The sequence below is a fragment of the Neospora caninum genome, chromosome VIIb, assembly GCF_000208865.1.
Source record: "Neospora caninum Liverpool complete genome, chromosome VIIb".
NCBI classification, from domain to species: Eukaryota; Apicomplexa; class Conoidasida; order Eucoccidiorida; family Sarcocystidae; genus Neospora; species Neospora caninum.
The window spans coordinates 4,875,263-4,887,905 of record NC_018394.1 but is presented as its reverse complement, the minus strand read 5'-3'; the positions used below and the strand labels follow the sequence as shown (position 1 = coordinate 4,887,905).

The 12,643-nt window shown below is 56.6% G+C and overlaps 1 protein-coding gene across 1 annotated transcript; it reads right to left on the bottom strand.

The window, feature by feature from the left end:
* Positions 1–1,378: 1,378 nt before the first annotated feature.
* Positions 1,379–10,450, bottom strand: NCLIV_030005 (conserved hypothetical protein; the record flags this gene model as incomplete). Its single annotated transcript, XM_003883196.1, has 13 exons — positions 1,379–2,642; positions 2,890–3,023; positions 3,285–3,713; positions 4,253–4,558; positions 5,395–5,593; positions 5,905–6,083; positions 6,224–6,384; positions 6,686–6,762; positions 7,040–7,139; positions 7,717–7,867; positions 8,320–8,993; positions 9,370–9,458; positions 10,377–10,450. The coding sequence occupies 13 exons, from the start codon at positions 10,448–10,450 to the stop codon at positions 1,379–1,381; spliced, it is 3,837 nt and encodes a 1,278-aa protein (XP_003883245.1).
* Between the last annotated feature and the right edge of the window lie 2,193 nt (positions 10,451–12,643).

The window sequence follows — 12,643 nt, the reverse complement described above, 5'->3', positions numbered from 1 at the left end:
GGGGAAAGCGGCGAAACAAAACGCGTAGGCGCCTGGCCTTTCTCCGCCTTCACGAAAGCCCTCTGTTGCGCGTCTCTCGCTGGCATCGAAGGCTCGTGTCCCCTGTCATCTTTGCGTCTACAGTTGTATGGACGTTTTCTCGGTATTGTGAAGTGGGATCTCTGCTGTACATGCACGAGGCTACGCACCGAGATTCGGCGCGTCCGCCGGCGCCTGTTTCCTATGTCTCTCCAGAAACCTTTCCGCGAACTTGTCGCGCGCGGGTGCGAGAGTGAAAGGTCTGCGTCAGACAAAAAGATGCAGTGCCGTGGCAGTTGTTCGCCTCGAGCTTGTGTTTCGTTGCATGCAGCCAGGGAGAGCGCCCCGGTGGCGCGAGACGCGGACGCCTGTAGTTTTCTGTGGAAAGCATAAGAAACGCTTTGTGAAAGAACAGGGAAGAAGCGAGAACGCGCCGAGGCGAGAAGGCCTGCGCGCGCATGCGCACGCACGGCGGAACGCGCCGTTTGTTCTTCTTCTGTCAGCTGCACGGGTCGGTTGATGGAGAGTGTGCCACTCTCAACCACAGGGGAGCCCCGCGTACCTCCAGCGAGACAAGAGGCGAGCTCCGGCCGGAGCGACATCGGCTCTTTAAAATTCCCTTGCCAAAAACAAACAAATTAGCCAAGCTAGGAAACTCTTGTCTATATATATATATATATATATATATATATGCGCATGGTACATACCCACTGACGTGCATTTGTAGCTGTGGGAATATATATATATATATATACGCCACACATTTAGCCACGCGGTCTGTCCGTGGTGATTGACAAGATGAAAAACTTTATAGAAGCACTGTACAGAGACGGGGATCCGCGTATACCGGCTCAGAAAGCACCGCAACGGAGTGCAAGTCAAACGCCTGTGACACCCCGACGAAAAACGGGAAAAGCGTGGACAGGAAAACGCCAGCCGCCGACGGGGGCGATGCTGGCGCGCCTCGAGAACGGGGACGGAGAAGAGTCTGAAAAAGACGAAACGCGCGTGCCGCGTTACCAGCGACGCGCGCCTCTGCCTAACCGCGATCCAAAACCACCGTCATCCACGCCAGGGCTTCGAGACACCACCTGCTTCTGCCGCCGTCAAACCAAAACGCCGCACCTCTCTCTCTCGTCCCCCTCCCCTCTCCTGAGTCTGTGGCGTGTTTCTTGATGCGTCCTTTTCTCTCACGTTGAATGCCCTTCCTCAACGCGACTGCTCTCTTCCCCAAACCTGTCTTCACTCGTTTTCTCGTTAAACCGACCTTCTTGCGTTCCCCTCTCGGTGCCTCGCATTTCTTCACCTCGCGTTTCCGGAGAGGATCAGAGCGGACGCAGTTTCAGATTCCGACTCGCCTCTACTGGAGGCTCTCCAGATCGTCCTGCGCGGCGCGGAAGTCTTTCACGGCGCACATGTCTCCGTTTCCTCCCGCCTTCTCGCTGAAACGAAAGACATTCCCACCTTTTCCTGCTGTTCCGCCTCCAAAGACATGTGCCTCCCCCTCCTCGTCTCGCGCATTTTCTTTCTCATCTTCACCCTCAGTTTCTTCTCCCTCATCTTCGAACGGCACGCCGACTGCAGTGGTTTCCATGTCGACTTCGTCTCCGATCTCTGTACCGAGCCTTGCCTTACTCAGCGACATCGGGTGCATCTTCCCGCTGTTCCCGCCTCCATCTACCCCCCCGTTATGCTCTCGCCTTGCGCCGTCTTCCGCCTGCGAACGAGCTCTGCTTTCCGCGTTTTCCTGCGCCGGCCCGCCCCTGCGCGACGCGCTCAGAAGGTCCGGAAAGGCCGGCTGAGAGACCGCCTCGACGGGCTGTGACGGGACAGGCGGCAGAAACACCGAAAATGCGTGCGTACTGTGCAACAGCCTATCGAGTGCATCGCCTGTCTCCTCGTCGTCTCCGATCCTCCTCTGTTCCGCTATCCCAGAGACCGGTGGAGGACGCCCATCCTGCGCCTGGCTCCCAGGCGACACAGGCGGGGACTGTTTCGCGGGGCTGCATGCGCCAAGTCGCTCCGCGGTTCCTCGCGTGCACCAGCTCTTCGATGGCGAGTAGGGAACATCGCACTGAGGGAAGTGAGGTGACCACGAGGAAGCGAGAGTTGCGCCGTCCGGCCCGCAGGCCCCCCCGGCCCGGCCTTGCAGGAGCGCCGACAAGCGCGCTTCTGGATCTCTCCCGTGACGCGTGTCGCCGCAGCTAGGCACCATCTCTCCAGACTCCGACGCGTCTTTCGTGTCCGTCGCCGTGCTGTCTCCTCGCCCTCCTGCGCCGTCGCTCGCCAGCCGCGCTCTAGTGCTCTGAAGAGAGTGTCGCCGTTCCGTCAGTCTCTGTCTTGTTGCCGCCCGAGTTTCGCTCCAGTCCTCGACTTGGCGCCTAATCACCAGAAGAAACTGCTGAAGCTGGCAGAAGAAACTCGCGCCTTCTTCTTGCTCCTCCTGCATTTCGAGCAGGAGACCGATCTGTCTCTCGACTTTCTGAAAGACGCGCTCGGCCTCTGCTCGGACTGCTTGGTTCGCCTTCTCCTTCTCCGTGCGAACAAAGAGGCTCCACGAGACCTCGCAGGCTTCCACCCTCTCCCAGCACGCCGCTGCAGTCTCATGGCGCGCACGGACATCTCTGCGGAGAGAGGCAACAAAACCAGAGAAACGGGAGAACGACTGCGGAAACCAGGCGAGACGAGGCACAGGACGATTGTTACGGGCGTGCATGCGTAGGCTGCCCGCCCCCTTCTTGGAAAACGGGAGAAGCCGCCCAAACAAAGGGAAGAGAGAAAGGCATGCACACGCCTCCAGGGGCTCGGTCAGTCCTGCCACACGCCTTGGGGGGAACCCATGCACGCCGGACGATTCTTGTCTTTGTTTACCTGCATGCACAAGCGATCCTTTCTTGCGCCGGCCTGAGCGTCGCCTCCTCCTCGCGAAACAGGACAGAGTCGAAGGCTTCGCCTTCGTTCCGAGCCCGCAAAAGCAGACCATGGATGGCGTTAAGGTCGAAATCCTACAGGCGAAAATCAGTCAGAGCACGAGTCTTCAAAAGCCGTGCTTGCTCGTCTTTGCATTCCTCGGCTTCGGAGCCTTCCGTTTTTTGACCCGTTCTCGTCCTCCGCTGTCCTCCGCCGTCATCCCGGGCCGAAACTCTCCCCTCGCTCGGTGCACGTACTGTGCGCGCCCCTTTCTCATGAGTCTTCCTCGCATCTCTGTCTCTTATCTCGCATCTCTGTCTGTTCTGGCTTCTGTCTTTTCTGCTTATTTCCCTTACCTCGTGCACCCTCTCTGTCGCCTGCTGCAGGGCGTGGACGCTCCTTTCCAGCTCAGCGAGAGCCTCGTGCGCGTCGCGCAGTGTCTCTTCTCTTTGGCGGCATCTCTCGTGCCTCTCCGCCGCTTGGATTCTTTCCGCCTCGCGCTCGCGCCTTCGCACGTGCTCCTGGAGCCGCGGAAGGAGACTGGCAAGGAAGTGTGCGGGCGACGTGGCCTTGAGGACAGAGTGCATGCAGAGAGAGGACGGCGACAGCCGCCTTCGATGCGCAGCTTCCGGAGATGCTGGCAGAGCCGAGGCAGGCGACGAGGCGAGAGAGGACGGAGACGAGAAACGAGACGGAGACGAGAAACGAGACGGGGACGAGAAAGGGACGGGCGCGACAGCTTGCTTCAGCTTTGCCTCAAGAGAAAGGTTGGCACTTTGCGCTTGCTATGCAAGAAAAAGAGAGAAAGCAAGGCGCGACCGTGCAGGGGAAAGGAAGAAAAGAAAGCGGCGGGGGGTACATCCGGCGAAGCAGAGAGACTGAGGTGCGAGAGAACAAACTGGACCAACTACCTGCCCGTGTCTCGCCGATGCCTCGGCAAACGATTTCTCTTCATGCGGATCGCTGTGTATGCCGTATGCTCACATTGATATGCATATGATGATGGGGATACATATATGTATGTATATATATATATATTGATCCACAGTTCCAGCTGTTTGCACCACGAACACCATCTGCGTCAAGGTAACGAATCCACAGGTACGCACATGCCTATATGTGTATATGCAGAGACAGAGGAATCATATGTATGAGGTACGGGCTCTGGGTTTGTGAAACTGCGCATGCAACTATCTACACAGCCCGTCTACGCCTTCCGCGTGTCTGGCGCCTTTGCATGCGTTTCGTTCGTCCCCAGTTGTTTTCTTCTCTGCTTCTCCATTGTTCTCTCCATGATCCTGTTATGCGCCTGCGCATCGCTCACCTCAGCTTTGCTTCGATATTTTTCGAGCGAAACGGCAAACTGAGAGGCGAGCTCTGAGCTCGGCACCAGAAGCATGAGTTGCTCCTCGTCTGTCCTCTCTTCAGTGCCGAGCTGGGAGTCGCTAATCGTTCCTCGAGCGCGGGAACTCGGACTCAAGACTTCCTCTCGGAAGGCCTGGTCTTCCGCCTCTTCTCGCCTCAGAAGATCTTCGATTTCGCGAAGCTGCGTCTGCGTGCCTAGGGACGCCTGCGCGAGAAGTTGCTGCTGTCGCTCGTACCCGGCAATGCCACCGGCGGCTTCGACAGCCTACGGGAGAAAGGCGATTGGAGGCAGAACCAGCGGCAAAAAGGCCAAACGAATCTTGCTCCACATTGAATGAAGAAACACTCTACAAGACCCACAAGCAAACTATATACATATATATATATATATATATATATTCATATGCAAAGGTCCCCACGTAACGTCAGCCAAACGCAGCTTACATTCATACAAGCATATATATATATATATATATATATATATATATACGTGAGGATGCGCAGACATACACATGTGTTTGCGCATATGAATAGATGTTTAGGAACGAGCTGCATGCAAGCATTTAGGAACATCCCCTGGTCGGTTTCGGTCGCTTCCCGAAAGGCGCAGGGAGAGAGAAAAAGCGGCGCAACGATCAGTCGCCACAAACGGACGGGACAACAAGGACTCAACGAGCCGCCTTCAGATAAAAAGACGGGCGTCCGCTTCCAAACACCGCTTCCACGAAAACCTAAATTTGCCATGTTCGCTTGACACTTTTTCACTAGTACACAATCCTTGAAGATTTAGTTATCTGTCGCAACTCTCTTTGTGCACCTCCGCAAAAACGTCAGCAGGCACCCGTCGCAGTCCAACAACCTGTTCGAACGTTTTGTTGAACATGGCGAAAAACGGAGGGTTGCACATTGTAAGAGTTCATAAGAGTGATAGCGTAAGAGGAAAGAGCCAGCTTCAGTGCACAGGCCGGTGGCGTATGCGCATGTACACACATCTTGTGCACCTTTAAACGTGTTCGTGGCATACGTTGAAATGTGTAAAATGTAAGGGAATACCGAGCGCGAGGCAAAGGCGACGTGCGAAACCCAGACAAGGAAACATACCATGATTTGCGTCCAGAGACGCGTAGGTACCTCGACAGTCAAGTCCTCGCCGGGCTGCTTCTGCGCTTTTTTCTCCTCGTCGATGTTTAGCGCAAGTTCGCGCAGCTTGTCCGGAAGTCGATGAGCGAGGAGAAAGCCGGAAACGCGAGACAGCTCATCCGTCCCCTGCTGCTTCAGCGCGCGAATTCCGTTTCGGTATCTGCCGCCGGCAGAGAGGCGAAACGCGAGAAGCGAGATACGACGAGAGAGAGAGACAGGGAAAGAATGAGGAGCGTACGGAGGGAAGAATGCAGAGAGATTAACAGAGGTAGAGAAAGAGACCGCACGAGCCGAAGAGGGAGGTGAAAACAGAGGGGAAGCGCGACGCGACCGGCGATGCTGCGAAGGCGCGCTAAGGGGAAAAAAGCCCAGAACGGAGTGCTGAACGCACCTAGAGGAAGACAATAAACAAGGGCTGTCAACGCGCGAGGCGAGAGCGCGCACACAGACGATTCGAGAGTATAAACGTACCTGGTGGCATACTCCTCTCCCTTGACGCGAACGGAAGTCGGGAGAAGCTGACACAGCTGCTTCGCCGCGAGCTCGTCCTCTTCTTGCAGATCTTGAATCGTAATCGAAGGCAGCTCGACGCAGCAGGCCTGCTCGAGAGGCGCCAGGCGCGAGCGATCCGGAACGGCCTCCAGATACACCTAAAAGCCGACAGGCGGGAAACCCAAATTCCGGTTAAAAAGGGGGTCGCCCAGCTCCCTGTAAGCATTCATCCGACTAGACGCCGATGTTTGGGGCACGGGCGAAACGCGCAGACGCCTGCGGAATCCAGTCTGCTTACCATCGCGTTGTCGTTTTCCATCTGGTCGTGCGTCGCCACGATGTGGGTGAGGAGACCGTTCAAGTTGCATTTGAGGCCGTGAGCCTGCACCAGGTCCGAGGCCTGCACGAGGAAGTCCCGACTCACTCGGAGACGCGCAACCAGGCGGCCATAGCCTTCACCTGTGATTTTTCCAGGAAAGACACACACGCGCGTGGAGAGAGAGACGCGAAACAGCCTATCGGTCGTGGAGCAAACGCGAGAGTGTGACGAAGAAAGTGAGAGGGAGGAGAGGCACCGGACCGACGCGAAGATGCCCGAGGCGGAGTCAGAGCAGAGAGCGAACGCGACAAGGCCCGCTGGAAGAGAGGAAAAGATAGAAACGGCGCCTCGCAAACGAAAGGCCAAGAGGGAAGCAAAAGGCGAGAGAGAGAAAGAGAGAGGCGAACCGCGATAGAGCGTGAGTCTGTGCTTTTTGCTCACCTTCCATTTCGACCTGTTCGCGTTCGTGCCGGGCGAGCTGGAAGTGGGCGGCTGCGAGGTAGGAGAGCTCCTGACTCCTTTAGAGGTCAACAAGCACACACAGCGCGCGAGGAGGTGGGGCGAGACCACACGAGCAAGTCTCCACAGACCAAAAGCGAAACCAACAGGGTGCCGCATGCAGACGCTGGCCCTGGGATGCCTGACGCGAAGGCGGACTTTAAAAGAGAGACACCAGGGAGCAAAGAACTCCAGACAGCGGGGCGAGAGCGCGCATGCGCGCCGTTCGAAGCGAGTGCGTACAAGGAAACCATCGTCACTCTCGAGACACGAAACGTACAGGACGGCGCGTCTCACCGAAGCCACATCGCCAGGACGCCTCCTTCTGTTTGTGCGCGCGCCCCTGCAGCGTCTCCTCGTGCAGCAGCAGAGGCGAGAGACGGGGCGAACAGCGGGCCTGCACGGACAAGACAAAACGCCGGCCCGAAAGATAGAGAGTGAGGTCGACGAGGGGGAGAACGAAGAAAAAGGGAAAGAAAAGGGAGAGAGGCACGAGCGAGAGGTGAGGGAGAGAAAAACGAGGCAGAGAGAGAACGAGTCGACAGAGCAAAAGGAGAAGCAGAGAGTCAAGGAGAGGGCGGGGCCCTTCGGCGCCTTCTCCTTTTCGCCTTCTTCTTGGTTCTGTCACTGCGTCTGCCTCGTCTCGTTTTGACTATTGCCGCCTCAGCGAATCAAGCAAGGTTTATGCATAGAAATGTTATGCATTTAAATGTCTGTAGAGTTGCGGATTTACGCATTTACGACCAGAATCGATTGGCATGGAAAGCGCCCTTTGGCGACTCCAGCCGATCGCGCATGCGGATTCCGCGACTGCGCCCGAGGATGGCGACACCACCGTCGAGCTAGATCCTCACTCGCGTCTATGCACAACAGTCCCACATAAGCGTCTGTCCCTATGTATGCGTATGGATAGATGCGTTTTTTTCCTTCGTTCTGTCTGAGACGTTTTCTGCCTGCAGCCTCTGTGAAGTCACCTGCATTTGCGCTGGTGTTTGCCTCCTCCTGGACGCGGCGAAGATGGGAGAGAGCGGAGGCATAGAAGGCGGCGACCTGAGCAGCCAGCTTCGACAGCAGGCGCTTCCCCAGTTTCTCGCGCAGGGCTCTCTCGTACGAAACGCACTGGGCCTAAACAAACAAAGAGCGTGCAGGCACGCGAACAAAAGCATCGCATGCGCACATGCATCTGTACTTTCCGTCGCTTGCTCGCCCAACTGGCCACTCCGGCACCAAAAAGGTTGTGCATGCCTTCACTGTGCAAAAGCCACCGTCGGGTCGCGAGCGACGCACGAGCGGAAAGCCAAAGGGAAACGTCGCCTCCCTCTCTTTGTCCGGTGCGCTCCACGATCAACTTCGCTTTGTTTCCTCTCTTTCTCTCCACCTCTGCGTTCCCTGTGTCTCTCTCTCCATCTCTTTCCTGTCCGTTTCCCTCCCCCAGTGTTCGCTTTTCGTCTCGCTGTCGCTCCCCGTCTGACACATTTCTGTGCCTTGGGCGTGCCTCGCGTTTGTTTCTTTCGCCCTTCGTTGCCCCGTTTCGTGCGGCGCAGCTCCCGCCCCTCCTCCGTGCGTTCACGACGCACCTGGGCCTTCATCATGAAGATGTACGCCGTGAGTGCGTGGAAAGAAAACTCGGGACATGCGGCACGCGGGAGACTGGCGCGCGCCGACGCGGCGGCCGAGCTGCCTTCGCCCTCTCTTGGCACGGCCACGCACGAAAAGAGCGAAGGCAGCGTTTCGCGGAGAAGCTGAAAGATCGCCCCCGCTTTCAGGAAGCGTTCCAGAGCCTCCTGGAATTCCTCGATCTTCTCGCGGTTCACAAACAACCCCGCATTGGCTTCACACGCGGCGCAGTTGAACAAGGCACACGCCTTCTCGAAGGCCCAAAAGTCCGCATGCAGAACGGGGAGCCCAGTCGGTCCGCCCGAGCGAGAGCTGGAGACACCCTTTGTCGGCGTGGCCTTCTCGCCCTTCTGCGGCGAGAGAAACCCCGGAGAAAGCGAAGAGACCGAAGCCGCGCAAGACGCAGAAGAGGCAGATGAGGACGAGGCGGGAGACGCAGAAGGCGAAGACGCGGGAGAGCGGGCGGGCGGGCACGCGAGACTGCTGGTCCACAAAGAAGGGAGGGACGAGGCGAGTGAGGCGGCGAGTCGGCGCGGCGAAGACGGCGGCGAGACGGAGAAGTGCCGTTCGAGGAGACAGCAGAGAGTCAAGTACGCCCTGTGAAGGGCGAGGACACGCGAGGATCCTGCTCGCGCTGCGGGGCAGAGAACGCGAGAACAAAGGACGAGGCGAAAATGGAAAGGCAAAAGGCGGAGACAAACGATGAAGCGCATGCAGTGTCTGCACGGGACGCAGCAGACGCAACCCACGCTACAGGGGAACCTGGAGAGACCGGGGAGAAGGGAAGGTGAAGAGACGCTTCTACTTAGGGGCAGAACCTAGCGACGGCCGCGACTAGACTGGCGTTTTTCCGGGGGCGCTGTCTTGTGAAACAGCTTCTGCTGGTGCGCCACAAGACAGCCATGGCATCTGTTTGTCTGGAGAGTCTTCTTCTCCGTCGCATATGTTTTTCTTTTTTTCGCAGAATCCAAGAGACACAGGCAACGAGGCAGCCCAGGCGCGACACTTACGGGAAGCGCGAGAGATTTCTCTGCGGAGACGATCCCACTTCTGAAGAATGGGCCGAACGACGACGAGCTGGTGGCGGCCGTAGTGCTCGCTGCATGCAACAAAGAGAACACCCTCGCTAGGCTCAGAGGCCGATGCATGCGCAAAGACAGATTCGCAGATCAAGGGATCTAGCTAACTCGCGGTACATAAACGGGCGCAGGTTCAAACGGACACATCGATAGACATACTGGGATCGAAAGAAAGGCAAATATGAGCATAGCCATTCGGATACGCAGGAAATCTGCACACAGATGTACAGGTGGATAGCGTCGCATCGCCAGCCTGCACAGTGGCAGAAACCCAGAGACATCGCCGCCGTTGTGAGATGTGTCCCCGTGCCTGGGGTGCCTTTGACAGCACTGCTCCTTCCAAAGACGTGGAAGACGGAAATCTCGCGTAGACGCGTTTGGGCACAACGCGAAGCGAGGAGAGGAGAACGCAACCGGAAACAAAATGGGAGAGTGCAAAGTGGAATCCCGCAGGCAAACGGGAGGAGCAGCGGGTAGGACGGGGACATCGGGCGAAGGAAAGATGCATGCGGAGAAGGAACGAAAGCGTCGCCAGAGAACAAAGGACAGACACAAGCTGGTTCACACACGGGATTGGTGGTGCGGATCATGCGCGCCTGGCCCACGTGGAAAGGGAGTGGACAAAGCGACGCGTTTGCGAGTGAATTGTCACTTCTTCCTTTCTCTGTTCTTCCCCCTCTTTCCACCCTCGCTTTGTCGGGTTGCTTGTGAATTCTTCTTCGTGTCTCCCACGCTGTGTGCTGGTCTCTGCTTCACTCTTCGACGAGACAGCCTACAAAGGATTCGCTCGCTAAGTCTCCCCTTTTGTATGCATTTCTTTGATTGCTGACCCCCAGTGTCTCTCGGTTTCCCGCACTCGTCACCATGCTGCTTGAGTTTTTGCTGCTCTCGCTCGTGGTGTGCTTTTCTGTCTCTTTGCTTGCTTTCTGGTCTCTCACCAGCAGTGGTGCTCGAGGAGGCCAAAGAGCTCGCCTTCCCCCTTCTGGGGCAGCTTTAGCGGGATCGTCCTCATCTTCTCATCAGGGGCGGCAGTGTGTCTACGCGTGCAAGTCGAAGCACGGCGGCTCAGCCAGGCACCGACAGAAATAGAGGAGAGGCGGCGGAGGGTGGGGGGAAGAAAAGGCACAAAAACGCGGAGAGACAGCTGGGGAAGGCCGCGAGGGACAGGCAGAGGAGACGGCAACGTCTACACAAAGAAGATGGCACGGAGACCGGGAAAAGAGGGGCTGCTTTCCTGCGTGCGGTGAGATAGGCGGAAGGCGAAAAAGAGGTGGGGGGCGGAAGCGAGGAACGGAGAAATGGGCGTGCTGTTGGAAACGAAGCCGAGAATTGTCAAGGTGAAAGTTGAGTCACACTTACGAACTCTACCAGATTCTTGGAAAAAGTGAAAGGAAAAAACTCCGCGCACATTTGTCGCTGGCCCCGTTCCTTCATGCTGTCGTGACGCTGTCTGTCTGCGTCAGACAGCAAACGCTTCGACGCCTCATTTCCGTCGCCGTCAGACGCGATGGCAGTTTGAAGAGTCTCAGATAAAAGAAAAGGAAAGCGCGCCACAGACAGGGAGGACAGAAGGGGAGCGAAGTACACACAGGAGTTGATACGCCGAGTTGACGGCGAGGGGTAAGCGGCTAACACTCCGGTTCAGATTAGGATCTCAGAAACAAGAGAAAGTGCGACAAAGATGGGCGGGAAAAAGAATGTGTCAGCAAGCGGGTCACGATCAATGTGGCAAATCTACTTGGTTTGGAAGAAAAAGCAAAAAATAGTGGATTTGAAGCGTACACTCACACCTTCCCGCCCTGGTAACTTCGCTTGTCTGAGCCAGTCGTCTCGAGCGGATTTTGGATTTCCGGCACACGAATAGGCTGTGCGCATAATCAAATGTCAGTTTCCTTTTTTCGCCTCTTCGCCTCAGGAAAAACTGAAAAGTGGAAAAAGGAAGTAAAAAAGCCGGATTTTTCCTGGGTTCGGGTTGGTCAAGAGACATGAATCCTCGCTTGTCGCCCGAGAGGTTTCTGCTGCTGGGCAGAAGCGAGCAGGGAACCGGGGAGACGGACGCAGTCTCTACTCGGCAGACGCAGAAATGGTAAAACAGAATGAGTTTCTGTGTCTACAGACGCGCGTATTTCTTTTATTTCCGTACGTGTCCTGTTGCACACCCTCAAACCGGGCTGAAATACTGACACACGCGTGTAGCTTTTCGCAAGACCCAAGCGTGATGGCATGCACATCTGGGCCGATGGTGAGCAAAACGGGAAGCCGCGCTCTTTTGAAGCCTACAGACCAATCAGCGTCGATGCACATCTGAAGGGACCCATTTTCTTAGGAAAATCGAAGAAAACAGAGGAGAAAATGTGCGGATCCTTCTTCCGTCGCCGGTGCCTGTGCGCGAGCGAGGCACACACAAGACACAGACGATCTCACTCCGACGGCGAGAAGTGGAAGGCGCAGCCTCGTCGCCTGCAGTTTGTCTTTCTTGAACCAGGCTGGCAGGTAGCAGCCGAAGGGAAGCCCGAAATAATAGAGCGGTGTATAAAATAAACGGGATACGGTGGGCAACAAAAGAGCGCTCTTTTGCTTCTGGCCTGGCCGTGGGGACTCGCGGGACGTGGGACGGAACCTAGAGAGTGGATGGCGTCCCCTTTCATAAAGGGAGTATATTGAAACAGGCAAGGAACAACTCCGCAGGCATGAGGTAGAACTGTAGGTTTGCCGTCATGAGAAGATTCTAGTGAGCAGCGCTGTCGATGATTGTGCGGCCGCCTCCGGCGTGAGAATCTGGTGTCATGTCCGGCGTGCTTTGTCCAATGACAGCGAAGCTGTACTTTCGCCCCGGGATTTCGCGGCATATCGCCACTTACGGAAAAGGACTTGTAGCGCAAGTCCAGTAGCTGGTGGAAGGTGATCCGGCATTTGTTTTGCTTCTGCACGTTTTAGTGTGAGACCACTTCTGAGCCGCCGCGACCTTGTCTTTCACGTATCGCACGCGTGCTGCCGTGACGCTGAGTCTGCGTCCGCAGGCCATTCCACTCGCAATGGTTTCCCCGGCCACGTTAGTCTAGGCTAGTACGAAGTACGAATCGTAGCGACTTGGATTCACCGCCACTGCTCGCCTGCGTTTCTCCGCGCTACAAAACTGCAGCCGCGAAAGACTACTTCTGTTGTAACGGGCCTTCCATTCACAGTTTTCTGCGGGGAAAAGAAA